Here is a 27,193-nt window from a genome sequence, read left to right as displayed (position 1 = left end):
TTGACGGATTTTTTTTCAGAATGAGCGGTTACGAGCCACCAGTCGGACACATTCTGCATTCTTCATATGGCCATGGAGTTTTGCGAGAGCTCGCTGCATTTGACTCCAAAATCTCGCCTGTAAATCTTATGCTGCCGCTTTTCGTAACGAATAGCTCCCCTGACGCCCTGGAACCGATAAATGCGCTGCCCGGAGTGAGTCGCTATGGAATCAACAATCTCATTCCCTTCCTTTCCCAACAAGTCGCCAAAGGTCTTCGCTCAGTTATCATTTTTGGCGTAGATGTCAAATCGACTAAAGATGCTGTCGGATCTAGCGCAGATTGCGAGACGGGCCCTACCATTGAAGCTATTAAATTGATCAAGTCAAAATATCCACAGGTCAGTTTTTAGTTATTATTCATATAAACGCCCATTATCTATGCATTATAATTGTAAATTACAGTAATGATAGCTGTGGGTCGCGGCTGACGTTTGTATTTGTCCCTTCTCCGAAACCGGGCACTGTGGGATTTTCGAAGATGATCGCATGAACAACCAGAAGTCCATCGATAGACTAGCCGAGATCGCAGGCAATTATGGACTCGCAGGTGCTGACTGCGTGGCTCCTTCGGATATGATGGATGGAAGGATAGGAGCGATCAAAAGCAGACTTCGGGAACTCAAGCTTGGCTCACGAGTTGCCGTGATGTCCTACTCGGCTAAATTTTGTTCTGTTGCGGGTTAAATATCGAATAACTAAAGAGTAAGCTTTGAAAATAGAGCGGAATTGATAATAACTCGGGTGAAGCATTTTATGGGCCTTTCAGAGAAGCAGCTGGTTCTGCTCCTAAATTTGGCGATAGAAGAAATTATCAGGTTAGCATTCACATTAGCTAATTTTCTACTTTATTTTTCAGCTTCCACCAGGAGCATCAAGTTTGGCGATGAGATGCAACGATAGAGATGCGAACGAAGGTGCAGATATTTTAATGGTAAAACCGGCCGGTGCCTATCTAGGGACTGTTCTCGCTATAAATTAAATATCCAATTTGTAAATCATGAAAACCGATAAAAGATATTATCTACCGAACGAAGCAAGAGTTTCCGAATTTTCCAGTGGCTGCTTATCAGGTGTCTGGCGAGTACGCGCTACTCGTCCACGGCGCCAAAGCTGGAGCGATTGATTTGAAGAAGGGAGTGCTCGAAAGTCTAACGGCGTGTAGAAGAGCTGGCGCAGAAATGATTCTTTCTTATTTTACTCCACAAGTCTTACAGTGGCTTGACGACGATGAGAAAGCTATTCGAGCTTGCGCAAACTGAGTTAATTTTAAATACAGTTCAAGTTGTCTTTTAAATGCAAAACTCACAAATATCAAGTGCTCTAGAATGGTTGTCCTAAATTTGTACTTGATCCGGCACGGCGAAACATCGTACAATAAAGCTGGCATTTTGCAAGGGCAGGTAAAAGACGCAATAGTCATTTCTGCAAGTAAAGATTTTTAGCTCGATATTCCTTTGAGCGAAATGGGCAGAGATCAAGAAAGTGCTTCCACTCATGAACGCCAAGTTTATTTTCAGTTTATTTCTGATCTGCAAATGAGCAAAGCGCTTGGCCGAGGCGAAAGTTCTTCCCAAGGCTGATCTCGTTTACTCCTCGCCCCTTTCTCGCGCTCTGGAAACAGCTAAAATCGCTACGAATGACATCGGGGAAGAACGCATAATCTGCGACGACTTGCTCAAAGAAAAGGGAATGGGCAAACTCGAGGGCAAGTTGAGGAGCGAAGTTGACTGGAACAGCCCGGAAATGGAAGCAGACGCCGACGTCAAATACAGAGCTGTGAATTTTCTCCGGTCGCTTATCGAAGAGGCCAAAGTTGACAAGACAATACTGATTTTCGCGCATGGTTTCTTGTTGAAAATGCTCTTCAGACATTTCCTTGGACTCAAGAATTTCGACTTTGGCGAGTACAAGGCAGAAGCTAAGGAGACGATGAAGAATACGGCATTCCATCATATTGTTATCAAGAAGACCTCTGGTTGGATCGAATCGAAGAGATACGGGAGAATGAGCGCTTGGGACGGGAAAGCAATTGCAGTTAATAATGCCAAGCATTTAGAAGAAGAACAATAAAATTGGTTCGATAAAATGTTAAAAATGACCATTTCAGAATGCTTCGTTATTGCGGCTCCCTTTTTATCCGACGCACGGCTGCTGTCGATACGAAGAAACTGATCATGCGCCTCCGTCAAGAGTCGCAGCTTCCTCTTGGAACTTGTCGATCAGCTCTGCAGGCGACCAACTGGAATTTCGAAGAGGCGGTCATTCATCTGGAAAAGGAAGCGAAGGCTTTGGGAATGAAGAAGATGGAATCGCTCGGTAAATATATAAGTAGAGTTCTCATCCAAATGTTCTTAGCTTCGCGAAAGACTCCCGAAGGCTGCGTTGGCGTCGCTACAGAGGGAAACAAGGGTGCAATGGTGATCATCAACTGTGAATCGGAGCCTGTGTCGAAGACGCCCGAATTCAACAAGCTCGTCAACACTGTCACTAGCACTCTCCTCGCCAAGGAAGCTGGAGACTTCACCGGCGAGGCAATCGTCGAGTTAGATGGCGTCAAGGATTCACTTGCGCAAGCGATTGGACTTTTGAAAGAAAATATTCAAATTAAATCGGGAAAGGTAAAGTGAAAGTAACAGAGGCTGTGGAGAAAGTGTATTTATTAGGTTGTTGCGGCTCCAAATTTAGGATATTACGTTAGAAATTTCAACAAAGAATATCCAAATAATGGAACTTATGGCTCGCTTGTCAGGTAACACTTTATAAGATCTCATTTATTTATCGTTTATTTTAGCCTTTCTGGTGGTAGCGCGGAGTTGAGCGCTGATTTAGCCGCGCACTGCGTGTTAGAGCTTCCAGACGTCACTGGAGATATTCCTAAAGGCCCTTTGTCCGTTGACGATCTTGCTGCCGACGAGAACCGTCTTCTCTATCAGCCACTCAATGGCGGCCAATCTATTGTGTTCAATGTTCTCGCCGAGCAAAATGCGGAGCTTCTTTCTTGGACTCGTTTTAAAGTCTCTAAGTAATTGACATGAGTCTTCTATGTTTTCAATTCAGAATGGTCTGGGACATCCTTGTCGCCGGTAGTTTGAATGTTGATCAAATCGCTTACTGTTCTCGGCTGCCAGGACCAGGAGAAACCCTTCTTGGCGAACGATACGAGACTGGTCTGGGCGGTAAAGGAGCGAACCAAGCGGTCCAGGCAGGAATTGAGTCAGAATAACTCACATAAAATAAGGGTGAATATTTTTCATGATTCCAAGGAAGCTCTACTATCTGGCGAAGGAAAAGTCGGACTGTTAGGTGCAGTGGGAGACGATCAAAATGGATCGTGGTATCTTGAAGAGCTCGCTAAAACCGGAACGGACTGCTCGAAAATAATAACGAAAACTGATTGCTCGACTGGCGTTGCTCCGATAACAGTTTCGATGGAAAACGGCGAAAACTCGATCGTTGTTGTCCCTGGAGCAAACATGCGTTTAACTGGAGAAGATTTAGATGAGGAAGCTATCAAGGGGACGAAAATTGTCATTTGCCAAAACGAGATTCCAGTGAGTACGACCAAAAGAGCTCTACAACTTGGAAGAGCAGCTGGAGCAAAGACAATCTACTCACCCGCGCCTTGCCCGAGCAGGGAAGACTTTGAGGCGTTCTCTGAACAGATCGACTATCTCATCGCGAATCAAACAGAAGCTCTGGAACTAAGTGGAAAAGAAACTATTCAGGAAGCGGCGACAACTCTACAGGAGAAATACAAAATCAAAAGTGTAATCGTCACTCTTGGCGGAGACGGATTCGCCGTCAAAAGTCAGTGTCTAGATTTTGATTGTTGCTTTGACAATAATGAATTTTTAGGCGAAGGAGAGCTGACATTGCACCCAGTTGTTGAAAAAGTAGACGTGGTCGACACAACCGGCGCTGGAGACTCCTTCGTCGGTGCCTTTTCTTACTCGCTTACCAACGCGCAGAAAACGACGATCGAACATGCCAAATTTGCGTCTATGGTTGCTTCCCGCTCGACAACAAGAAAGGTATAAAAGATCAGATGAGTTGCTTTCTTATTATTTTTCAAGGGAACTCAGAAATCGTACTTCCGTCTTGCGGAGCTTGAGTGATTGTTATTCAACTCCTATGCAGCATAGGCTATGCTTCTTTATTACGCAGTTCTTCAATTGATTTGATTCCTGATTCAACTTTTCTGTTCAATAAATCTTTTCGCTCTCAATAAAAAGCTTCATTTGCGAACCTTCGAGAACAGATGAATTCTGAGTTCACCTGAGAACATCATCGATGCAGATTCAAAAAAGCGCTTGTTTTCATGTCAGATAGCGAGGAAGAATGTTCGCATGCAGTCTGTCCGTGCATATAAACAGTGGCAGGTTTATTTGTGTTAACTCGAGAAAGACTTTGCTGGGATGAATATTCGATTATAAATAAACAGCCGCCGCCGCAATTAGATACCTGCCGCAGCCTCAATTTCAGAAGCCACCTCTAGCCAAATGGGATTAATTTAATTCCGATTACCTTTCACAGGGAATCTTCCAGCGCTTTGATTTCCCCTTGATTGCAAGTGTTGATGGTAAGAGTCATGGCGAATTCTTCTTCTTTTGGCTGGAAGTCAGACGAATCCCATGGAAAGTTCAGATTTTACCTTGTCAAAGGCACTAACTTATTCCAGAATGATCCGAAAGGCTTCCAAAAATGCGGTCGGCTGTCAAATAGTGGGCTTTCGTCGTTCAAATCTGAACTCGTTGAAAGGGGATTATCGATGATTATGAAAATCGGGATCTTGTTTCTGTATTCAGGATTTTCGAAAAAATGAAAAGAAGAAGGAGGACATGAACGTGGCGGGATCATCCGGAATTTGGCAAAAAGAAATAGCGGATTGTCCGGATTCTCATGCTTGTTCATCTCATCCCATTTCAGTGGAAAATACTGTAGTTACTGAATTCCCCAGATTCGTACGTCCAAGCAAAAAAGATCGAGTATTCTTGCCGACCAAATCGTCGAAAATGTCTATCGACTGACGACTGTATTCTCGCGAAATACAGTAATTTTCCTGCCAGAAAAAGCGACGACTTTCTCTCGTCTTTCTTTTCCCGACCTCAATCTACCCTTCAAAATATTATTCCCGCATGTCTGGGTTTAACTTAGACTCGAAATTAGTTACAATTCAAAATTGAATTTTCATTGCAGCAGTAACTTTCTCCAGCAGTGGCTGCAAAAGCAGAATAAATCATCATTCGAGCAATTCGATTCCCAGAGGCGCGATTTTTATCGGATATGGGGAGGAGGATCGTAATTGCCAAAAAGGCATTATTTGGGCGCATCTAGCGCCATCCTTTGGATCTTCCTCTGGCTCGCGTTTTTTCGCTGCTGAATTTTAATAGCCAGCAAAGGAAGACAAAACGCAGCGCCAAATGTGAACTTGAAAACGAGAACTTGCAAATTGAAAATTGAAAAAGAACCCATGGAAGCGAAATTATAAAAGAGTAAGTCATCCACGGGCAAAATTGGAAGTACAGTTAATGCGGTTTAATGATGCGTTTAACGAACTTGGGAATGATCCGCAGATTCGGCTACCAGGATATTTTAAGCAAGCCAGGTCTGATCTGAAAATATGTTTCAAATATTTTTCGACTTTTTTGAGAATAATTTTCAGAGAGAAATTTAAGAAAAATGATCAACAAGTTGGTCCAAAAGTTGAGAAATTTTTGTTTTCCAAGGAAAGATTTTTCAAAAGATATCAAAATTTCAGCGAAAATAAAAATATTCTTTTAAAAAAGCACCGCGAAGTTCGCCTCGCGAGGCATTGAATTTGAGTGTTGATCCCCAGAGAATCGCTTCTGAAAGGAGCGGAAGCGCCCCGTCGCGCGAGGATCTCTTTAAATGTGCAAAGTGGAACTCGTGAATAGTCTATTAAAATGATGGCCGATTTCTTTTCACAATTAAGAATCTCTTTATCCATTCACTTTGATTGCTGACTGCCACTCCATCCTTTTCGCCAGCCTTTTTTCAAAAGCTAATTTTTTTCTTCTTTTTTTTCAAGAGAAAATAAATTACCTCTCAAAACAGCTGTCTGGACTTATAAGAGCAAATGAGTTCGATTTTTATTAAATTTTGCAGTCTCCTGTAAAAAGTAGACAGGCTTGTGAATCCGAGCACTTGAAGAACTAAGTATCAAGTGTTTTATTTTTGGGGTAGTTTACGGAATTTATTATTCTGTCAGCTTTTGAATAAATTAGCTGCACGTGTTCCACGCGAAGAGTTTTGATTAATTTTGAAGAGAGTACCCACCGCCGACTGAAAAAAGAAAAATCAAAATAGAATGGCCTCACGGCTGTGCTTCCAATTTCCCAAGTGTGCAGAAGGTTAACACAGTAAATATCCTTTTTTAGGGCATTTTGGCTGTATTCAGGCCTTATTGAGAGTTTGGCCAAAAAATTGGCACAATTTGAAACTGGGTTAAAAATTTTTCTTAGGCAGAGAAATGAGAAAAGGCCTGCTCGCACCGCAAAACACGTTTCTTGACACGATCGCAGAGAGATTTGACGGATCGCGTAAGTTTTTTTTTCGAAAATTAGAAAAGAGGGATGATCGTCTCTTAGACTCAAACTTCGTTCTTGGAAATGCGCAGATTCCAGATCAGTACCCGATCGTCTATTGCTCAGATGGCTTCTGCGAGCTCAGCGGCCTTCCGCGCTGCAAAGGCTCGGTTAATTAGCTCCTGGAGCAAGCTTTAGGGTACTCCACAACTAGCGAATTGACCCACGAACAGTTATGCGTCGATCTTGCGCGATAAGGTTCGTCTACGGCGAGGACACTCGGCAGGACATCAAGGAGAGGATCGAACGCGCACTGCGAAACAAGGAAGAATACCGCGTCGAAGTAAAGTTTCACTTTTACAGCGATCGCGAAAGCCGTGATCAAACAAGCCAAAGCTGCCAGCTTGATATTGGTAGGTGCCAAGAAACGACTACATTAGCTAACTGATTTTATAGTGCCAATTAAAAATGAGACTGGCACTGTCGTTTTCTTTCTCATATCCGTCAAGGACATTTCCAAGTCAAATTCGAAGATCAATTTCGCCCGCGAGCGCGAGGGGGTAAAACAGTTCAAAAATGAAACGCGTTGAAAGGTTGATTCTAGCGCGATCTCAAAGAATGGCGACGTCGTTCGAGAGCGATCCTCTACAATATCTCCGGCAATATTGGAAATATCTCCAGCGCGTAAGTTTCGAAAGTCGTGAAAAATTTCCTCCAAATTTAGGGGATTCATGAAATCATCGCACGGACGAGACGACGTGGAATCGCGAAATTCAGCCAAGAAAAGCGCAATTTCTGAAGCTCTCGGTCGGTCGGTAATTCAGCTCGCCACGTACGTCATATCATCATATTTTCACATCATTTACTTACCCTTTGAAAGAACAGTAGCTGCATGTTTTCTAAACCACCCCGAAACATGTGGTTTGGCTTGGTTGAATTAAAATTAATACAACGCTGAGATCAGCCCACTTTCATTTCTTTTAACACTACATATTCATCTGGCATTAATAAAAGGAGCATTTATATCAACTCTCGACATCAAACTTTATTTCTACTTCTGAGCTATTTCAATAATTAATTCAGGCTGCGGCAGTTCAGGGAGCAGCAGAAAAATGATATTCCGGAATATAAAATGGCCTCAAGGATGCCCTACGGCGTGGTCTTGCATTGCGGCACATTTAGGTAATGAAAAATGAAGAATTACAAAGAAAACTTCGTTCAGATCAACCTGGGATTTGCTCATCTTCATTTGTACAATTTACGTGGCTGCCTTAGTTCCTTACCAATCAGTCTTCAAAGACTCAGACTACGATCTGCAAACGTGAGTCCTTTCTTATTTTCTCTCTTGAGGCCATGCCTTTTAGTGCAGCTGCTAAAAATGATTTGTCCATGATAAATCGTTCATTCGACGTTTTTGTAGAGGCACCGGGGTGTTATAACATTGATCTAAAAACATGACACTAGAGCCTATTTATGGGTCCAATTCCATTTCGAAGTATAAACCGAAAGATTCTCCTCCATGATTTCATAAAAGATGACACCCAACTCGACAGGCGGTATTTATTTTCGACGTGATCCTAAACTTTCGCACGACTTTTGTGAGCAAATCTGGCAATGTGGTCTTCAACCCTTCACTAATTTCCCGCAACTACATCCGCTCCTGGTTTCTGATCGATCTTTTTGCCGCGATCCCGATCGACTTATTTACCCTCTTTATTAATTTCCCACCTGACACCAGCACTTCCGCATCGAACTCTGCTAATGATATTCAAGGTAAATTTGAAACGTATTTCAAATAAATATCTAAATAATATATTATTTTATCAATAAATAACTTAACCTAAGTATCGTTGAACAATGTACAAATGCTGAAAATTCTACGTCTACTTCGACTAGCAAGAGTTGCGTATAAACTGGAGCTTCTGACTCAGTACGGGGCAATAGCACTGACTGTATCGGTCTTGATCTTTGGAATGATGGCTCACTGGCTTGCCTGCGTGTGGTACCTGATAGGATGGAACGAACTCAACAATCTCAGTAAGTGTTAACAGAGTTTATTAACTCGAGAACAGATTTTGTCCAGAAATCTGGATCTTCCAGCATAAGGAAATGACCCACTCCGTCTTTATGGCGATAAATCGATCCCGGGAGAATCGCCTTCAAGGAAATTAAGCTCACTTTATCCTAAAGGAAAAACGAACCTGAATTGTTTCTCCAATAATTGCAGGAGCAACTGCATCTTCATCGCCCCATATGATCGCACTGGGGATATCAATTTTCGAAAAAGCCTCGTGCCACGAGTATTCAAATGCATCGCGATCATTGAGATACCAGATGGACTTGTGGAGTAGTTGGCTGCCATCTTTAAAGTTATTCAGTGCGTGAAGGCATTGAATGTCTTTTTTATGGTCGAAAATACTGATGGCATAAAATACCATCTGGTATGAAAATGAAATATTTTAGATCATTTCTTGTTGTCTCTCTTCGAGATCTTGAGTGCTTCCCCAAATTTCGTTGTAGCTTTTGTCGGCAAGCTTGGGGAAATGAGGCTGAAGGATAACCAGAAGTCGATTCAGCCCTGGTCCAAAATAGGGGTTTCTGGAAGAGTTCGCGTAAGAACAGTTGAAAACTTACTGTACCTAAGTAAGTGTTGAGCAAGTCTTAATTTGGCGTATTTAAAATTGATGCCACCATTTGTAAACGCAACTCCTTTGATATTGAGAAAGTCCGGTAGTGTTCCTCTATGTCGCCGTTTGACCAGTTCAGCTAGAACTGTGTCGCCCATGTCATGTCCAATGCAGATGACATCCGATAGACCGAGTTTTTTGAACAGCATGATGGAGTACTCGGCGAGTTCGAAAATAGAAAACGTGAAGTTTTCCTTCGGTTTGTCAGAAAAACCAAAGCCAACGTGGTCATAAACAATGACGGGGCCATAGTTCTGTAGTTTATCGATGCCAACTTTGTGATAATCGTAAGAGCTTCAATAACTTACATTCGTTGATCTCGTTATTGTGAGTTTACCTTGACGGAAAGCCATGAATCAAGACAATTGTTGGTCCCGGGTCATTTTCTCCATTGAAGGGAAATTTCCTCACAAACATCTCGTACCCAGATACCTCGATCATTTCTCCCATAGAATACCACTTTTGAATATTTTCAGGTAAATCCTTGATCTCAGGCGCTTTCGGAGGATCCACATATTTTTGGGTCAAGTATCCAATTAAAATCGGAACCGCAAGTACCTTCGCTATCTTTCTCATTATCAAATAGCGAAAAAAAATTGCGGAAAAAGACGCCCATGTTTGGCAAATAAACCCGAAATCGGATCTGATTTGTCATGATTTGATCTTTTGAACTTTTGAAGAAAGCAGAATTCAAAATCAAGACAAACCCAATAATGACAAAGAATAATTGACAAATTAGCAATGTGTTAAATTAAATTTTCAGATCGAGTCAGCAACGACACGCGCAAAGTAGGCTGGCTATATGAACTTTCTAATTCGCTGCAACGCGAATACGTCGTCGAAGTCACCAATTTCAGGTAACGTCATTATTATCGCCATTAACTCAATTTTGAATTTATCCAAATCTTCAGCAACCAAATCACTGGCGAGCAACACGAGCGGGTCTGGAACAAGCATGGGCCTACTATGGTCGAGCGTTACACAACCTCGTTGTATTTCACGCTTTCTTCGTTGACGTCAGTCGGGTTTGGCAATGTGTCAGCGAATACCAACAATGAGAAGGTGTTCTCCGTCTTGGTGATGCTTATTGGAGCATTAATGCACGCAGTGGTCTTCGGAAATGTCACGGCGATTATTCAGGTACCCTTCCTTGATTTCATTATACCGTGATAATAACATGAATTTCAGCGAATGTACGCAAGAAGATCTCAATACGACACACGAATGCGCGACATGAAGGAGTTCTTCACCTTCGCCCAGATCGACAAAAACCTCCAGCGACGACTCATCGACTATTTCAACGCAACATGGAGCAAGCGAAAAGGCATGCAACAAGTGGACTCGACTCTCCAAACATTTCCAGCGAATCTGCGAGGAGAAATTTTCCAACACTTGCACTCTCAGTTTCTGAATCTGCCTGTTTTTCAGTATACTTCGCCGAGTTGTAGAAATTTCATCGCGCTCAGAGTTCAGCGAATGTTTTTTACGCCGGATGAATTTCTTGTTTATGAAGGAGATAGGTAAGCGAACCCCTTAAATTCAGTGAAATTACCATATTTAAGTCTTTCTCATATATATCTGGTCATTTCCGGGTCGATGGAAGTCTCGCGAGATGGACAAATAACAGCAATCTTTGGAAAAGGAGATTTATTCGGATACGACCCAAAGGAACAGGTTAAAGATCGATTCCACCTATTTATCGTTCAATATCTTTTATAACCTTCTTCCAGCTAGCGCAACGCACTCGAACTTCAGCTTGTCGCTCGTCTGCCAATGTTCGAGCACTGAGGTGATCCTTCAGTTACTTTTCTTTTTCAAACTGCGCTTAGCTACTGCGATTTGCAGTACATATCCGCCTCCACTTTCCACCAGCTCTGCAAGCTTTTTCCCGAGTTTACGAAGCGCTTTATAAATGAGCTCTCGTCGGACTACTCTTGTAACTTGTGGGAATTGCATGAGCCGGTGAAAGAATCGATGAGCCAGAGTTCCAAGCGTGCTCAAATTCCTTCTGTTACAGGTGATTTAGGTTTTGGTTCTTGGAGTAAGAAATTATAGTTTCAGAAGCTGTAGAAAAGAATCACAAAAGCCAGTCTTCGAATTGCTACGATGATGAAAATCTTAAAGCGTCTTCAGATGGTAAGATTCATATGAAAGAAACTAGATTGATTTTTCCTAAAGTAAGCGATCAAGAAAACATGCCCTTGCTTGACGGGTTATCTGGCTGGAGCCCGGAAATTGAAGGAGACAAATCAGATGACGACTCCTCTTCAGTATTCGCGGGAGATAGTAATTTAGCATCTGAGCGACTCAGGTGGTTTAGCGATCCGTTGACGTTGGGGAGAAAGTCGTCAAAAAGAGTCACTTGGTCAGATGATTGTTCGAGGAGGTCAAGGTATCTCATTCGTTAATTCTTTATTTTACATTAAAATTTATAGTGCTCCAGTCATCTGGCCGACAAAAGACGACGATAAAACAACTGAAAGTCAAACAAGCAATCGCGATGATCATGTAAAAACTTTGACAGAAAATGTAGCAGTTTTGAGCGATCGGTTAACTGTTTTACACAAAGGTACAGCGATTTCGAAGTAAACAATTTCGGAATTTTGCTTGTAGATATTCAGCGAGTATTCACCGTACTAGAAGATATTAAATCATCACCACAGCTGCTTTCTCCATCTTCAGCGAGCTTTTCGACAGAAGGAACTTGTAATATTGATAGTTATATTGAGATACATGACAAAAAATAAACACTCAACTCTGCCTTGCCAATTTAATTAACAGTTTCTCAGAACAATTTCCGCTTCACGCTCATCTGTGAAGTGGAGATCAAGCAGTATGTCAGTTTTTGCCTCCTGGAGAATCACGAGACTCCCCGAAAACTTGTCGAGTTTTTTCGTCACTTCTGGAACCATCCTAAAATCCATTAGGTGTCCTAGTACTAAGAAGACGGTGATACTCACTCAGATCCAGAATCGCATATTTCTAACGACTGGCATTCATCCTTACAAACAAAAATGCTGAAGGCTCTAAGTTGGCACCACTCTTTCAGCATTCGCCCATTCAAATTTAGAATTCTATTCTTTCTCCCAAGACTTTTTATGATGGTTGCACACTCTCTACCTCCACCAAGCGTAAGTTTTCCACCAGCCGTCCAGCCGACAGGAACCTGACACTGTCCAATTGCATTCTCAGTGAAAAGCCGTCGGCGGTAAAACGACGACTTAGTATTCTGATTTGGAGACATAGACGAGTACCAATCGATCCCAGTGTAGAATTTCTGATTCTGTTCTTGATTCTTTGCTGAAGAAAGAAGAACTTTCTCATCATTCATAATTATTCTTTGTGGTTCCATTTTGTATGGCTTCCATTCGAGTTCGATTCCCTAAAAATGATTTTTGTTCCAACGAAGAGTAAAAAGATATTACTTCAAAACAAGCAGTGTCATGGCTGAGCCAGGAAATCTCTACAGAATTCAGCCTTTCCGCTGAGTCAGGAAGGTCTATCAAGCATTCATCAAGCTTGCATAACGGTGAGGGTAAACTGATGTCGAAGTTTTCAATAGAAAATGACCAAAATGGAAGGTAATCTAGTCTAATGTTTGGTCGATGATGAGAAGGATCTTCGTGGTCACCATCTTTTCCGCAGAAACTTTGAGAAACCTGAAGGCTCGTATCGATTACTTTCCAGCGAATAAAAATACTTTCGAAGGTTTTAAAATAAATAAAATCATTTTCATTAAATATAATGCTAAAAAGCAATTAGAAACCCTTTCTTGAGTTGGACCGACTGTCAGACATGAAGGTTACCGTTATTGGTTCTTGCAGTGGCTGACCAAAAACTATACGATTCGATTGCTTCCTAAGCACCTCCTCACAAATGTATTCGTGGGATTGCGAGCTTCCGATCCCTTTTGAAAGACGCAAGAAATTGTTGAGAAATACAGGTTCTTCCGTATCGCATCTGGAGTACGGTAGAGAGATGTTTTGAACTTCGAAGACCAGTTTGCTGAAGAAAAATTTCAAATTATTCGATTTTCAAAAGACTTACGTGAATCTTTGAGACAAGAAAAACTCCCATTCTGTTCTTTGCTTTCTTATTGAAAGCCGTTCAAATTTTAGCCTGTCCACTTGAGCATGATCTGAAGAAATAACTCCAGCGTCACCAACTTTTAGATTTCTGTACTGAGCGAAGTAAGTAAATCCCTGCGAATCGACATGTCCTCCTCCCGGCTCTAGAATTGACTTTTGAAAATCCTGGTCATTTTTGCATAAAAATCCATCGCCAATGAATCCCTGCTGACATCGACATTCATATCCCCCGACCAAGTTTAAACAATCCGCTCTTGTATGACACAGCTTTGCGTTCGGAATCGAACACTTATCGGGATTCAAGAAGCCGCGTTTATGGAAAAATTAAACAACACGGTCATTGTTGAATCCTGACACTCGTCTATGTCTTCACAAGAAAAATGCCCCTCTTCGAAATTCGCTACGGTTCGATATCCAAGCTTGCATTGTCGGACGGATAAAAGCTCGCTAAGCTTGAGGTCTTCCATCCTGTGGGCATCTATATTCGATGAATTGTGCGAAAGCACTGGCGGTAAGCATTCGAAAGTCCCGATAAGGTCCACGCAAAGAAAGTTTTTAGCGCAGACCGCAGGGAGAAGAGAGCACTCGTCTATGTTTTCACATCGAAAATTTCCCACTCGTTCGAAGCCTTCTTTGCAAATTAAATGGCATTTCTCTGATTCCCTTTCTGAAGAGCCACAGTAACTTCCAACCGGGCATTTACAAATTTTCTTTGGCGAGCAGTTGCCTTTGAAATCTCTGTCTCCTCCACAAACGCATGTATTTTTCACAGGATCGCAAATACTACTTCCATAACAAGTTTGGCAGGTCTCTACAGTAGCACCGACAGTTCCAAAAAAGTAGTTCGGCAATTTTCGAAGGCTAACCAGAGATCTGACCGGCTGAAGATGCTGCTGCCTTATCTCACGATAGCTGCTGCTATTGTCAGAATCATCCGTTGCATTTTTGCAGCAAGAAGCAGGATTGACATTTAGCAACTGTTGGATTTGCTTGAAAGGGACAGTGAAAGAAACTCCAGCTGGAATCAGCAAGATGCCACTTTTTTCACTCTCTTCTTCAACCAAGTCAATGGCCAAATGATCCACTTGAAGAAGAAATTTCGCCAGGCAAAGATTACTTTCGCCAATATTCCTTATTCTTATGCTTGCAAGATCATCAAGGGAGATTCGGACATTGTCGTAACCTTCCGTATTTTCGAAGGTGAATCGGAATCGCAGTATCTGGCGTTGTTTTACGAAATATGAGTCGTAGAGGCGGACTGGCATCTTTCCGAATTCAACTTCCATCAGAGTATCGACGTATTCGCCGGCACAAGTCGAGACATCAACAAATAAAGAAGTCGGATTTTCAACACACTGCCAGGTTGAAACATCTCCTGGCGAGTCATTTACCATCATCCACAAATTATCAAACCCTCTCAAAACATTCAACTCAGTCCCCTTCTGCTCCATTCCGATTTTAAGTCTACTGAAGTTCTTTCTCGGCACAGAGTTGAGCTTATACCAGTTTTTGCCATTATCAGATAGTTCAGTCACGTGGCGAAGGCGGGATTGGACAAGTTTGCGTCCTAAGCTGCGACAAAGTTGGCTCAGAGTGCGTTTAGGAAGAACGTCATCTAAAATCGTGTATTTCTTTGAAACTTTGAAGGCGATTAGGGGTCCCCTTTGCCACGGATTGTCCACAGCTTTTTCAAGATCTCAACATCAAAATTCGTCAATTTCTAATAAGAAAAGTGATCTATCATCATATTTTCTGAAACCTTTCATTCATATTCCATCTCTGCGTGCCTAAATCCTGCACGCTCCAAATCTTGCTCTCCAGTCTGGCGAAATCCTGACAATCTCCGGAAGAGACAAAAGCCAGTCGTTCCGAGATCGTCCAAGTAAAGTTCAAAATCCGTCCGCCAGGAAAGTTCTTCCGACTCAACCAGAGTTTCCTCCCCGATTTTTCATTAATTGCTTTGTAGTGGACTTGTCGAAAATCTCGAACGGGAACCAGAGAAAAGTCCAGTTTGTCGGGAAGGTCATGAAGCGCGCCATCAAGCACTTCTGTTCTCACTTTGATCGGCTGCTTTTGCACCTTGAATTTCGAGCTGCAGCGAATCCATGCCCCCGGAAAGTATTTGTAGCACTTGGTCATTTTCAAATAGGCAGTGTTCATTCCAACGAGTTCAATCGAAATCCTCGTGTAATTTAAATTCAGTCGCCAGCTTCGAGGCTCGTTTTCTTCACTTCGAAACGAAGCTGACAGAAAACCATCATAAGGGCGGCGAATATAAATTGCTCTCTCATCGGGCCGAATGTAGAGACCACTCAAAGACGCGCGTAAATCTCCGTCAATGACAAATATCCCGTCAATGGCATTGCCACTCCCGGCGACAAGAAGAGCCGATTCCAAAATAAGCTGCTCGTCATCTTGGAAGATGACCACTGAAATTATGCATGAGTGGAAAATGAAGGCTGATTATGCAATTACCTTCTGTATTCAGGGCGTGCAAGGAGAGAAGGGGCGTAGTAGAACGCAGCTCGAGAGTGTCCTTTGCACTGGGCTCGGAAACCTGTGTAGAAAACATGAGTCAGGTTCTTAAAGAAAATTTGAAAACTAAGCTGCTTTGCGCCGCTGCTTTGCGGCTACGTTTTCAAAAAAACCGCTACGCGGCTTTTCATTTTAGCTCTTTAAAACCTGACTCAGATTTTCTACACAGATTGCCGAGCCCAACCTTACCATTGATACTCCAGCGCCAGTAGTTGATTGATTTATCGTCTGTTTTTGATATCAATACTTAGTCAAAGGTCGATTCTGCTAAAACAAGCTCTACCAGAGTTGATCAAAGATTAATTCTCCCTGTTCCTTCTCTATTTACCAGATGTCGATAGTACTCATTTTCTTTCAAATAATCTCCATGTATTTTCTCCGCGATCTTCTCTGGAATCGCTGGGGAAAGAACGAAAACCGAGACATGTTCGTTGCAAAAAATCAAATTTATATTCAGAATGAAAGAAAGAAATCTCATAACTCGCTGCTTCCTCTTGATCTTTGACGCCGGGTATGACAAGTTTACGACGTAATTTAAGCCACGTGAAAAGTAATTTTTGATCGGGCGCCAAATTGATGCGTTAATCAAGAATGAGTGATTTTATTCAGAATAAAGACAGAAACACACACTGTTCGAATTATAGCACATTTTGACTGAATATATGACCGTGTACTATTAGACAATGAAATAAACAGAGCAACATGATCTATGGCTTTTGAAAAAATGAGGAGCAGAAGCGGAAAAAAAGACTCAATCAGGAGACTTTGCAGTTGTTGACTTTCTCCATCGCCATTTCTTGAAGCTCAGCCGCCTTTGCTTTGGTTTCTTCCATCATTTTTTCGGCTTGTCCCATGATGCCTAAATATGATATCGTTAGAATAAGACAGTTTTTTGGTATCGTTTCTTATCGGTTATTCCTTGAAACAATGTAAATACCCGGGCTCGTCAAACTGAATAGAAAACCTGAGTCAGGGTCAAGTTGACCCGGTGAACCCTAACCCTGACTCTAACCCTAACCCAAACCCAAGTTGCCGAGGCCAGATATTTACATGTCACAAATTCTTTCCCCTTTTCGATCATCTTATGGAATCAATAAAAGGAGAATGCAGTAATTTCGTGGTGGTCATCTTTAATTGACATTTGTTGTATGCTATCCTTCCCCTGGGCCCTGATCAATATTTTCCTAAATTGAATTATCCTTCCTTTCTGCCGTGATACAGTAAGTGGCTGTGCATTTTATCGATTTTCGTTATGGCAAAGAATGGCAGCAGAGCAATGCTGAGAATCGCATAAATATTTAAAATAAAGGCCGGTCTTCCCTACATGCAGCATAAATATCACTTACTCTCGTCAACGGCTTCTTCGTCCGCCATTCCTTGAAGTCCAGGCGGTACCGAAATGTTTTGAGCGGCTTCTTCGGCCGCTGCTTTTTCTTCGGGGCTTTTGATCGAGTACTGAATAATTTAGTAGTTGCTAAGCAAGTTTTTAGGGTTTTTCTGACTAAGAAGAGCCGGCAATGCTCTTGATAAATGAAATGTTTATCAAGTAGGTGGGTTCTTGCGAAAAAGGGTGGATGAATGGAATGACAAATTTATGCACCGCGAGAGACAGTTTCAGCCGCACTTTTGAATTCATCGTTCATCTGATGATCTCACTAAAATCCGCAAAAAGACGCTGCAAAATCGACATTTCACAGACCCTTCTCCACCTTTCTCAATCTATGATTATGTAATTACTAATTACCTTGTCTCTTATTCCCTGGCGCATTCCTTCTCTAGCATTTTCCTGCTTTTGCCACTTCTTTTGTCTGTCTTTCTCAGCATCTTCCATCGCCTCAAAGTCCCTGTAAGATTCAACATCAGAATCTGAAGCTGTACCTGTAATTGTTCCTCTTGGCGTTTAGCTTCTTCTGGATCGACTTCAGTTTTTCCCGGCATGTTTGCCATCAGGTCCTTCTGAGCGCCTTAATAAATTGTTAATGGCACTAATTGCTTCAATTTCAAAAAATTGTAAACCAGATGCTGCAGTACTCGTTCTCTTTTTATGAGTCTTAATTTAAGAGTGGAAATAAATCTATTTAGCATTTGGAATTCTTAAAAATCTTCGAAACTCTTTCTTGAGTAAAAAGATTCATCGCAAAATAAAAGTCTTAAAAACTTCTAAAACGCCTTCTACAGACTTCTTGATTTTCTACTTTTAAATTGCAATAAGCAACTTACCTCCGAGCGCTTGTTTCATTACAAAATTCATCTTTGCGGCTTATCTCTTTGGATTAAAAGATTATTAATAACGCGCCTTAAATCGGCGTATTAGGGTAAAACAGCGGTAAAAACGAAAGGGAAGCAACTAGGGCGGAGCGCTACTAGGGACAAGCTAAGGAGCAGCTCAGGCGAAATTCAGCTACGTTTTCTTTTGAGCACCACTGCTCTGCTGCCTTACTCCCCTGGGGCGGGAAGCGGCGTGACCTGCAGTGCCGACAGTACAGCCAAGCCAGGTTACTAAAATAAACCAATATAAACTCCAATCACTATTTCTCAACACAAATATTCAAACAAAAAGTAAATCGTTTTAGAACCAGATTTTCTTGTTACACTATCTCCAACTTCATCTCCGATCTAGCCGTCAGCCGCGACCTGTCAGTTCACTAAAGACTTTGCGGCGATTCATGCGGCGCTGAGTGGCACCAATCTGCATAACCGGGCGGTTCATTTGCCATTCGGTTCAACTCGCAGCTTTTATTTTTAAAATCCGATTGTCCAAGAGAGCGAATGAAGAGTTTTTACAGTTTAGTGCTATTTTTTGGATCTTGCAAAGGTCTCGATTTCGTCGGCTTCGAAAGAGATGAGCAGGCGATGAGCCGCGAGAGGCGTGCACAGTTTGGTGGCAAGAAGTTTAATAAGTTTTACAATGCGTTCAAGAATCGAGGCGATCCGTACAGACAGGGTTTAGGAGAGCTCATCACTTTAAAGGAGTTTCTGTGGCCTCATTAATCTTTTAAACCCTAATGCTAGAGTAACTCAGCCTCCTGTTAAAACAACCATTCCAGACAGGGTTCATTGTCGATCTAGCTATCTTATTTTTATCCAGAATTCAAATTGAACCTCCGCAAGCCACGACATCAACTCAGGCTCTTCCTAAGATTCCCCCTGCCAAGTCGTGGACTTCCAGCCTTCCGAAAAAATCAGGAGAGTTTGAATCAGAATTTCAAGATTTCGACCCGAAGGACTATTCCAAGGAAGATCCAATTTACTTGGAGACCCAGAGAAAAATGGCCTCATTGAAGATGAGAGAGCGTACCCTTGCTGGATCATCCGGTATTGACTTGGCACGAGCATTGGTCGTCGACGATAGCTGGAATCAGTTGAACAAGCTGACTCAGCTGATGGAGATGATCATGTACTTGCAGGAATGGAACGGCAAAAGGTCGATCAATTGACAACTTGTCGATAGAGCAAATTGATAATTCCAACAAAAAGAACGAACCCGTCTTTTCGAAATATTGCTTCTACGGATGTTGGTGTTTGCCTTACGGGGCCGAAGCAATGGGAAAAACTGCTGGCGAGCCAGTTGATGAAATTGACGCGACCTGCCGTGCGAAACAGCTTTGTTACAAGGTAATATATCTAACAAAAGCTGTATAGGTGTGGGCAATCAATATATTTTTATTCGATGTAAAATTCGATGGGATTACTCTCTCGGGAGAGATATGGACAGATGCTGCTTCTGATAAACAGTTTGATATAAAGTCAGTTGCATTCAGCTTCGCAAAGTGTTGGATTACCTTCCCAAACCATCGGACGGGTCAGATTGTCGATATGGTTGTGAATTATTTCAGACGAAGTAACATTTGACCCATTCCACTCAAAGCGCTCAATGGCATAGGGTCTTAATTTGTTTTAATCATATATCGAATCATCGCTTACTTTTTTCGTCCGCTAACAACAAAGACAGAGTTTCCGATAACAGCTCCAGAAGGATATGTTTGTCGCTTGAACAAATTACCATCGAAATGGGAAAATACTTCCTTACCTCTTTTAGGTAGCCTACGACAGACCAGTTTGTTCCCGTAAAAAAGTGAACCGCTTTCTTCTTTTCCCAGTTATAGTCTGGTTCTTCGGCGACACCGCCGAAGAGAAGGATTCCATTGGAGACTGATAAACATTCGTGTCCATATGATCCTCTTCTCCTATAATCAAATTCTGAAATTATTTTGAAAAGAGGCTTACTCATTCATGGTAACTCCCAAAGTCCATCCACTGTAGCCAAGGATCTCAACTTCTCCATGTGTCGGTTCGCTACTTCTTGTGCCGCCAATGGCGTACACATCGTCGTCGTAGTATGCCATGCAGCCTTTCTGATGAGAATATTCAGTTGTGTAGGAAATTTCTCGCATCTGGTTTCCGTCGAATCCTTCGCAGTATCTGTAGGGAGACTCGCTGAAGCAAATGTATATTTCTTCTTCATCTGCAGTAGAAGCTCCATAGTAGGAATCATAAGGAAATAGCAGTCGTACATCAAGCTCCACCACCTCGCAAGCATCAAGTTTGGCGATTTTCAACTCATCAGAGCGCCCCCCGAAAAAGTAAATGTCACCTTGGAAGATTTCATGGCCGATTCTGTCGAAGTATCCGTATTGAGAGCTGGCCTTTTCTGGGGGAGAGTCGTAATGCCGATTTTCTCGGAAGCTTCCGTCCGCGCTGATGACGTAACTCTCTTTGTAGTGGTAGTTTTCGCCGAACACGGAAACGTAAGATTGACATTTGAAGCTGTCACAGGGACAACCATTTGGACAGTTGTCCATGCAAGGGCAGTCCATCTTATCGTTCATAAGTTCAAGATGGCATTGAGAATAGCACTCGTCGTCGGCCATTTCGCACGATTTTTTGCACAAACTTTCCTATAAATTTTTAGTATAAAATGTTTGATTCTAGCCCTGAAATTGACATGCCTTTTGAACAGCTTCGTTTTTGCACTGCTGTGAATACATATTGCTCTCAGCATCACAATTACCGCACAGGGGATGATCACATCCATCACAACCGTTTGGACAATTGATATTGCATGGGCAGTCAGCCATACAGGCAGAATAGCGATTTACGCATTGAGTCTGGCAAGTGTTGTCAGAGCAGTTCTGCGTGCAATCAGTGTAAATTAGACGACACTGGTCTAGACATCTTTCCTCAAGCTCCCAATCCTTGCATGTCTGTTCCTGTGCTAAGGAATGCACTGCTAAAAAGGCGAAGATTTTCATCGCAATTATCTTTGAAACAAATTAGTCTGAACAGGCGAATTTTATGGGAAAAATTTGGTATTTACTTTGAATATCTAAATGTAACACCGTTCTGATCTATAGGTCACCTTGAGCATAACCGCGGTTTCAACGGAACAGCAAATATTTCTCATGTTATATAACTGACCTATTTTTTATCGACGTAGAATTCTCAGGATGCTTTTAAACTTCTTGAAATACAGTAGCATTTAATTTAAATCTATTTAGTGTGCTCAACTCGATTACGGTTCCAATTGCAAATCAACTGTTGGCTATCGATTCAAGGGATACTCCCAGGATGGGGAACGGAAACTGCAATGCTGTAAGTTCTCTCACAATATAATTGTACAGAAATCGTAGCATGTTATTTCAGTGGACGAGCAAGACACCTGCGAAAGAGCCCTCTGCGAGTGTGACAAACGGTTGGCAGAGAGATTGAGCTACTTGGAAGACACATCAAGGTGAAGTATTTAAGTTTAAAAATCAATTCTTTATCAATTATCTCAGCTACGACTACCACAGCCAGTACGGTGACTTCAATTTCTCTGAAATGTGCGTTCCAAAATGCCAGAACTGCCAAAAATGGGACGAGTGCTGCGGAGAGTATCCCGAGCGCTTTCCGTTTTTCTCTGATTTCGGAAACAAAGGGTGCTGTGGAAAGAAGACCTACTACAAGTCCGTCCTCCAATGCTGTAAGAATGACATTTTGCAACCCAAAGGAACATGCCAATATGGTTATGGGAAATAGAAAGCCCGCCCTGTGCTGCTCAACTGTATAATGAAAATATATCTTGTCATTGTTTATAAAGTGTTAGAATGTCTGGACAGATGTTGCCTCTGATTTATTTTGATTTAAAGTCAGTTGCATTCAGCTTCGCAAAGTGTTGGATTGCCTTCCCAAACCATCGGCCGGTTCAGGTTGTCGATATGGTTGTGAATTATTTCAGACGATGTGATGTTGGACCCAGTCCATTCAAGACGCTCTATGGCGTAGGGTCTTAATCTGTTTTAATCAAATATCAAATCTCCACTTACTTTTTTCGCCCGCTAACAACAAAGACATAATTTCCAATTACAGCACCAGAAGGATATCGTTGTGGCTCAAATTCGATAACAATCAAATTGAATTAATTCTACGCTACCTCATTGAGGAAGCCAACGACAGACCAGTTTGTTCCGGTGAAAAAGTGAACAGCTCTTTCCCAGTCGTAGTCTGGTGATTCGGCATTACCGCCAAAGAGAAGGATTCCATTGGAGACAGGCAGACATTCATGCCCATGCGATCCACTTTCCCTAAAAATCATCAGTAAAAATTTTGGTAAAAGAGAAACTCGTTCATAGGAACTCCCAAAGTCCACCCACTGTAGCCAAGGATCTCCACATTTCCATGAGTTGGCTCGTTGCTTCTCGTGCCGCCAATAGCGTAGACATCATCATTGTAGTATGCCATGCATCCCTTCTGATGAGAATATTCAGTCGTGCAGGAAATTTCTCGCATCTGGTTTCCGTCAAATCCTTCACAGTATCTGTAAGGAGATTCGCTGAAGCAGATGAATATTTCTTCTTCGTTTGCAGTAGAAGAGCCGTAGTAACAATCATAGGGGAAGAGCAGTCGTACATCAAGCTCAACCACCTCGCATCCATCAAGCTTGGCGATTTTCAACTCATCAGAGCGCCCGCCGAAGAAGAAAATGTCCCCTTGAAAGATTTCGTGGCCGATCCTATCGAAGTATCCGTATTGAGAGCTCGCTTTTTCTGGGGGAGAGTCGTAATGGCGATTTTCTCGGAAGCTTCCGTCCGTGCTGATGACGTAACTCTCCTTGTAGTGATAGTATTCGCCAATTACAGAAACGTAAGGTTGACATTTGAAGCTGTCACAAGGACAACCATTTGGACAGTTGTCCATGCAAGGGCATTCCATCTTATCGTTCATCAGTTCAAGATGGCATTGAGAATAGCAGTCATCGTCCGTCATTTCGCACGATTTTTTGCATAGACTTTCCTATAAAATGTTAAATGCTAGCTTTGAACTTGATCAAGTCTTGATTTACCTTTTGGACAGCTTCGTTCTTACACTGTTGTGAATGCATATTGCTCTCGGCATCACAAACATTACAAAGTGGATGATCACATCCATCGCAGCCGTTTGGGCAATTGAGATTGCATGGACAGTCAGCCATACAGGCAGAATAGCGATTCACGCATTGAGTCTGGCAAGTGTTGTCAGAACAGTTCTGCGTGCAATCAGTGTAGATTAGACGACACTGGTCTAGACATTTTTCCTCAAGCTCCCAATCCTTGCATGTCTGTTCTTGCGCTAAGGAATGTACTACTAAAAAGGCAAAAGTTTTCATCTCAATTCTCTTTGGAATGAATGAGCAAGAACGGAGTGCAAAGCGAATTTTATGGGGAAAAATTTGGTATTTACATTGAATATCTAAATGTAACACTGTTCCGATCTGTAGGTCATCTTGGCAATAACATCAGTTTCCACGGAAGAGCAAATTCAAAAGTTCCAATTTGGTCCATTTTTTGAAAATGGAAATAAATCTGTCTCCCCGTTTTATAAAGTTCTTTCAACGATCAATCCATAATTAATATTGAGCAAGAAGTGTTAAAATGTTTTAACACAAAATGTCTACAGACAGTGTCTTCAATTACGTGCGACGATGGAAAGGGAAGGGGACGAAAGACTGACCCTTCGGGGAGATCAGCACCTCGTCAGTTACTACAAATGGCCACTTAGGCTGAGATTTAAGAATTCGCACCGTTGCATTTAGAGAACTCATGAGTGCAAGTAATTTAGAGAAAAATTACTGCGGAAGAAGGAATTGATCAAAAATACATTTTCGATGATAAAGGCGGATTCAACTAGATTCACGCATTTAAATTTTAATCAAAGGTCCTAGAATCTACGAGAGTCTCTCGTCGAGAGATGAAGTCGTAGCCAGCCTCGTATAAAATAATTTTTAAGGAAAAACTGATCACCAGAAAAGTTATACCGGACTAAATGTCGAAAGCTTTCTGGTCGAAGAATCAAGCGAGGAAAATGGACCTGTGCACAGGAGATGCTCTGTAATTCCGAGTTATGAGTTGCTAATCTTTGTTCACACGAATCTTTCAACAATAGCGAAAGATCGCTCCGAACTTGACTGATCTCTACTGTTTCGGAAACGATCAGTGTCAATCAAGAAAGGTCGGATGGAGTCTGAAATTATCGAGCACAAGATCGAGTCCTGCTAACTTCCGTCTTGGGGAGTATCTGATTGAGACATGAGATCAACAAATCCTAACCATCAAACTGAGTTCTGGTGTGGATCTCATTTTCAGCCTTTTATCCGACCTGCCCTTTGTTGTTTTCTAATGAGCCTTTCCTTGATAGGAATCGGTTATTTTGCACTACATCTTGAGGAGAAAGTGGGCATAAAAAACTGGCTTTACTACTGTTATATCATCATCGGAATCGGCTCCCTAGCTGGCATGGCTTCTATCATTTGGCTAAGGTTCATGGCGCCGTTTTGTCGGAAGTCAATAACTGTAACTTAGGAAGGCACACATGGAAGGAAAATACTACAGAGATCTTCAGAAGCGCTTGATGGTTTGTAATCTATAAAAAAGTTAAGACTATATACACGCTGTATAATCGCAAAAAAGAAAGAAAAAAACATTAAAAAATCACTTTCAGATCATGAACCAACCGAATCGATTCGAGACTAGAGTGGTAAAATGCCGTCAATCTATCCACCCATCAAAACTCAGCTTTTCTTGAAACAGATAACTTTAAAACGATTGTTCAAACGCTCACCATTTCCACAGTAAACGACGAACTTGCTTCCTATTCAATGTGTAATTTTAGGCATAAACAACCAAAGCACTTTATTTGCAGGTCGGCAATGAAATCAGGAGTAGAATCTTATCAATAACTTAATAACTGTTCTCGAGTTTCGAGGCTTATTGGGGAACGCCGCGGAGGATGTAGTTGACTTTCTCCTCGATAGTTGGGAAGGTGGAGAGCTGGGAGAGGGCTACTTCGTTGGCGCATTTCATGTAGTCAGCCTGGGCGGCAGATTCCGCGGTTCCGGAAGCCATTGCTTGCTGTGCCTTCGCCTGGCAGTTTTGCATGCCTAAGGAGGGACAGGTAAATAGGGGATGAGTAGATTCGATGGCTCACCTGTTTGGATAGCCATTCCAAAAGACTGAACGACTTCATCCATTTGCTTCTGGAGTCCGACAACTTGCTGCTGCGCGCCTTGGACGCAGCTTTCAATCTGCTGGGTAGATCCGCCTCGGTCCATGCAATCGGCCATCGCGCGGAACTGCTTGGCCAGGGCTGGTCTCAATCCGGACTCGACCTTTTCTTGAAGAGCTTGCATCTTTTCTTGCACCTTTACGAATCCTTCTGGGGTGGCCATTTTCGCTCTCTCAATCTGAAAAGATAAAGGATAATTAATTTTCTAAAAGTGGGAAACAAAGATTTCCATCGAAGGAAAACGATTTACGAGCTCAATTTTTAGAATAATAAATTACGATTTTTTGGGACGAAAAATGGTTATTTTTCTCTTCAAAATTTACGGGACTTTTTCTCAAATTTACACAACATAATCGAATTAGTCAGAATGACTGGATAATCCGCGAATTTTCTCTTTACAAAATGAATAGTCAATTTTGACGTTTCTGCCAATGAGAGCCTCCCTCGAAACGCGCCTGGGCTAGTGCGCGCTTCCCGCGATTCAGACCAGGCCAAAATAAAAAAAGACTCCTCCGAATTCGTTGCGTTCATTTCCAGTAACACAGACGCAGTAACAGAGACAAAATGAGTTCCTTCGCGAAGTTCTTCGGCGGTGGAAAGAAGGGCAAGGCGCCAACTTATGGCTTCAAAATTATTCACACAAAGGGACTAAAATTGTGTTCAACAACCTGCGTAGAAAAACTAACTAAACTAAAAAATAACAGGTCAGGCCCTGTTAGATCTTAAATAAAAAGATTCATCTTAAATTTCCTTTTACGCCTTTGCTTTTAAAAAGCCATTTTGAAGCCAAGAAAAGTCCCGAAGAAGCGATCCAAAAGCTGCGAGAAACGGAAGAAATGCTCAACAAGAAATCCGAATTCCTGGAGACGAAAATCGCAGCCGAACTCGCCAGTGCAAAGAAGCACGGGACGAAAAACAAACGACAAGCTCTCAATGCTCTCAAGCGCAAGAAACGACTTGAAAAACAGCAAGAACAAATTGGTAGCGAATCGAGCTGCGTTTCTTAATGATTAAACTGGAAATGTTCAGACAACACATTGACAACAATCGAGTTCCAGCGAGAAGCGCTTGAAAACGCCCAGTCCAACGCCAACATCCTCGAAAACATGAACGTCGCGGCGAAAGCAATGAAGAACGCTGCGAATGGAATGAGCGTGGACAAGGTCGACGACATGATGGACGAGATTCAAGAAGCGAGCGACGTCGCCCAGGAGATTTCTGATGCTATTTCCAGGCCTATGGGATTCAACAGCGTAAGTCACGATTCTTCATCGATTTTCTCGATTTCAAACGAGCGATTTTTAGGAATTGGACGACGACGACCTTTTGGCAGAACTTGAAGAGCTCGAACAAGAAGAACTGGACTCTGAAATGCTGAACATTCCTTCGACCTCGCAGGAGCCGACGCTCAATCTTCCCGCAGCTCCGACGAAAGCCCCTGCCGCGCCGGCGAAAGAAGTCGACGACGATCTCGCCGATTTGGAGCAGTGGATGGCCAACTGATAAACTACATGTCTGTTTAATCTTTCTACATTTCGCGCCTTTCCACACAATATTCTTTCACGGAAAACGACCAAAAATAAAAATCTTCATCCGCCCTGTTCTACCAAAACAAATCTCCCTTCCAAATCAGCACTGAATTCAGCAGGATTCGCTACTATTATATAAATACCAGTTTACAACTAAAATCAGCCTACAGCTAATTCATCACAGATTTCGTTCACTTACTAAATTCCTAACTTATGTTCCAGCATGTTCGTTTTTTGAAGTCTCTCTC

General features: G+C 42.2%; 13 protein-coding genes and 1 long non-coding RNA gene across 15 annotated transcripts; 8 read left to right on the top strand and 6 right to left on the bottom strand.

Annotated features, from left to right (window-relative positions):
• The first annotated feature begins 12 nt into the window (after nucleotides 1–12).
• Nucleotides 13–1,330, top strand: LOC145698841 (delta-aminolevulinic acid dehydratase-like). The gene is made up of 5 exons (XM_081776066.1): nucleotides 13–380; nucleotides 454–715; nucleotides 790–857; nucleotides 899–998; nucleotides 1,057–1,330. Exons 1-5 carry the CDS (start codon nucleotides 21–23, stop codon nucleotides 1,299–1,301), a joined length of 1,035 nt encoding a protein of 344 aa, XP_081632192.1. The 5' UTR covers nucleotides 13–20; the 3' UTR covers nucleotides 1,302–1,330.
• A 37-nt stretch (nucleotides 1,331–1,367) lies between these two features.
• Nucleotides 1,368–2,112, top strand: LOC145698439 (uncharacterized). Its single transcript, XM_081775643.1, has 3 exons — nucleotides 1,368–1,442; nucleotides 1,485–1,547; nucleotides 1,588–2,112. Exons 1-3 carry the CDS (start codon nucleotides 1,368–1,370, stop codon nucleotides 2,110–2,112), a joined length of 663 nt encoding a protein of 220 aa, XP_081631769.1.
• A 38-nt stretch (nucleotides 2,113–2,150) lies between these two features.
• On the top strand, nucleotides 2,151–3,070 carry LOC145698845 (elongation factor Ts, mitochondrial-like). Its single transcript, XM_081776070.1, has 4 exons — nucleotides 2,151–2,358; nucleotides 2,398–2,660; nucleotides 2,706–2,791; nucleotides 2,834–3,070. Exons 1-4 carry the CDS (start codon nucleotides 2,151–2,153, stop codon nucleotides 3,066–3,068), a joined length of 792 nt encoding a protein of 263 aa, XP_081632196.1. The 3' UTR covers nucleotides 3,069–3,070.
• Nucleotides 3,071–3,077: 7 nt separating this feature from the next.
• LOC145698842 (ribokinase-like) lies at nucleotides 3,078–4,267 on the top strand. The gene is made up of 3 exons (XM_081776067.1): nucleotides 3,078–3,849; nucleotides 3,898–4,073; nucleotides 4,116–4,267. The coding sequence occupies exons 1-3, from the start codon at nucleotides 3,135–3,137 to the stop codon at nucleotides 4,155–4,157; spliced, it is 933 nt and encodes a 310-aa protein (XP_081632193.1). The 5' UTR covers nucleotides 3,078–3,134; the 3' UTR covers nucleotides 4,158–4,267.
• Nucleotides 4,268–6,532: 2,265 nt separating this feature from the next.
• On the top strand, nucleotides 6,533–12,035 carry LOC145698438 (voltage-gated inwardly rectifying potassium channel KCNH3-like). Its single transcript, XM_081775642.1, has 19 exons — nucleotides 6,533–6,602; nucleotides 6,651–6,752; nucleotides 6,821–7,000; nucleotides 7,044–7,147; nucleotides 7,192–7,271; nucleotides 7,312–7,419; nucleotides 7,671–7,769; nucleotides 8,125–8,360; nucleotides 8,433–8,624; nucleotides 10,038–10,131; nucleotides 10,186–10,414; nucleotides 10,463–10,794; nucleotides 10,837–10,948; nucleotides 11,005–11,063; nucleotides 11,104–11,291; nucleotides 11,330–11,410; nucleotides 11,453–11,666; nucleotides 11,710–11,843; nucleotides 11,888–12,035. The coding sequence occupies exons 1-19, from the start codon at nucleotides 6,533–6,535 to the stop codon at nucleotides 12,019–12,021; spliced, it is 2,748 nt and encodes a 915-aa protein (XP_081631768.1). The 3' UTR covers nucleotides 12,022–12,035.
• On the bottom strand, nucleotides 8,631–9,850 carry LOC145700785 (putative hydrolase LipZ; the record flags this gene model as incomplete). Its single annotated transcript, XM_081778109.1, has 5 exons — nucleotides 9,612–9,850; nucleotides 9,227–9,568; nucleotides 9,049–9,185; nucleotides 8,789–8,985; nucleotides 8,631–8,744 (listed from the first exon to the last, which is right to left on the bottom strand). Coding segments are annotated over exons 1-5 (1,029 nt in total), but the record flags the coding sequence as incomplete, so codon positions are not given.
• A 6-nt stretch (nucleotides 12,036–12,041) lies between the features above and the next one.
• Nucleotides 12,042–12,946, bottom strand: LOC145698847 (uncharacterized). Its single transcript, XM_081776071.1, has 3 exons — nucleotides 12,700–12,946; nucleotides 12,235–12,656; nucleotides 12,042–12,187 (listed from the first exon to the last, which is right to left on the bottom strand). Exons 2-3 carry the CDS (start codon nucleotides 12,624–12,626, stop codon nucleotides 12,049–12,051), a joined length of 531 nt encoding a protein of 176 aa, XP_081632197.1. The 5' UTR covers nucleotides 12,627–12,656; nucleotides 12,700–12,946; the 3' UTR covers nucleotides 12,042–12,048.
• A 3,627-nt stretch (nucleotides 12,947–16,573) lies between these two features.
• On the bottom strand, nucleotides 16,574–18,271 carry LOC145698848 (complexin-1-like). Its single transcript, XM_081776072.1, has 5 exons — nucleotides 18,118–18,271; nucleotides 17,776–17,861; nucleotides 17,642–17,731; nucleotides 17,244–17,352; nucleotides 16,574–16,756 (listed from the first exon to the last, which is right to left on the bottom strand). Exons 1-5 carry the CDS (start codon nucleotides 18,146–18,148, stop codon nucleotides 16,653–16,655), a joined length of 420 nt encoding a protein of 139 aa, XP_081632198.1. The 5' UTR covers nucleotides 18,149–18,271; the 3' UTR covers nucleotides 16,574–16,652.
• Nucleotides 18,272–19,378: 1,107 nt separating this feature from the next.
• LOC145698661 (phospholipase A2, membrane associated-like) lies at nucleotides 19,379–21,975 on the top strand. The gene is made up of 4 exons (XM_081775878.1): nucleotides 19,379–19,512; nucleotides 21,396–21,489; nucleotides 21,541–21,628; nucleotides 21,675–21,975. The coding sequence occupies exons 1-4, from the start codon at nucleotides 19,441–19,443 to the stop codon at nucleotides 21,913–21,915; spliced, it is 495 nt and encodes a 164-aa protein (XP_081632004.1). The 5' UTR covers nucleotides 19,379–19,440; the 3' UTR covers nucleotides 21,916–21,975.
• On the bottom strand, nucleotides 19,570–20,791 carry LOC145699387 (uncharacterized). Its single transcript, XM_081776657.1, has 4 exons — nucleotides 20,125–20,791; nucleotides 19,928–20,084; nucleotides 19,822–19,886; nucleotides 19,570–19,783 (listed from the first exon to the last, which is right to left on the bottom strand). Exons 1-4 carry the CDS (start codon nucleotides 20,766–20,768, stop codon nucleotides 19,645–19,647), a joined length of 1,005 nt encoding a protein of 334 aa, XP_081632783.1. The 5' UTR covers nucleotides 20,769–20,791; the 3' UTR covers nucleotides 19,570–19,644.
• Nucleotides 21,976–21,979: 4 nt separating the features above from the next.
• On the bottom strand, nucleotides 21,980–24,872 carry LOC145698660 (uncharacterized). 2 transcript variants are annotated; one of them, XM_081775876.1, is made up of 5 exons: nucleotides 23,219–24,872; nucleotides 22,499–23,169; nucleotides 22,310–22,460; nucleotides 22,203–22,267; nucleotides 21,980–22,164 (listed from the first exon to the last, which is right to left on the bottom strand). In XM_081775876.1, the coding sequence occupies exons 1-5, from the start codon at nucleotides 23,519–23,521 to the stop codon at nucleotides 22,026–22,028; spliced, it is 1,329 nt and encodes a 442-aa protein (XP_081632002.1). In that variant the 5' UTR covers nucleotides 23,522–24,872; the 3' UTR covers nucleotides 21,980–22,025. The 2 variants fall into 2 exon arrangements, with proteins under 2 accessions (XP_081632002.1, XP_081632003.1); XM_081775877.1 differs by having other exon boundaries at nucleotides 22,310–22,454.
• On the top strand, nucleotides 24,499–24,996 carry LOC145698663 (uncharacterized). The gene is made up of 3 exons (XR_014133934.1): nucleotides 24,499–24,670; nucleotides 24,714–24,765; nucleotides 24,853–24,996. It is a non-coding gene; the product is annotated as an uncharacterized LOC145698663 (long non-coding RNA).
• An 18-nt stretch (nucleotides 24,997–25,014) lies between these two features.
• Nucleotides 25,015–25,596, bottom strand: LOC145698662 (uncharacterized). The gene is made up of 2 exons (XM_081775879.1): nucleotides 25,339–25,596; nucleotides 25,015–25,291 (listed from the first exon to the last, which is right to left on the bottom strand). The coding sequence occupies exons 1-2, from the start codon at nucleotides 25,577–25,579 to the stop codon at nucleotides 25,119–25,121; spliced, it is 414 nt and encodes a 137-aa protein (XP_081632005.1). The 5' UTR covers nucleotides 25,580–25,596; the 3' UTR covers nucleotides 25,015–25,118.
• A 294-nt stretch (nucleotides 25,597–25,890) lies between these two features.
• On the top strand, nucleotides 25,891–27,181 carry LOC145696891 (charged multivesicular body protein 4c-like). Its single transcript, XM_081773996.1, has 4 exons — nucleotides 25,891–26,039; nucleotides 26,219–26,397; nucleotides 26,446–26,669; nucleotides 26,722–27,181. Exons 1-4 carry the CDS (start codon nucleotides 25,981–25,983, stop codon nucleotides 26,917–26,919), a joined length of 660 nt encoding a protein of 219 aa, XP_081630122.1. The 5' UTR covers nucleotides 25,891–25,980; the 3' UTR covers nucleotides 26,920–27,181.
• The last annotated feature ends 12 nt before the right edge of the window (nucleotides 27,182–27,193 follow it).

This window comes from Oikopleura dioica, chromosome 2, assembly GCF_907165135.1.
Source record: "Oikopleura dioica chromosome 2, OKI2018_I68_1.0, whole genome shotgun sequence".
Lineage (NCBI taxonomy): Eukaryota > Metazoa > Chordata > Appendicularia > Copelata > Oikopleuridae > Oikopleura > Oikopleura dioica.
This window is presented reverse-complemented; position numbering and strand designations above follow the sequence as displayed.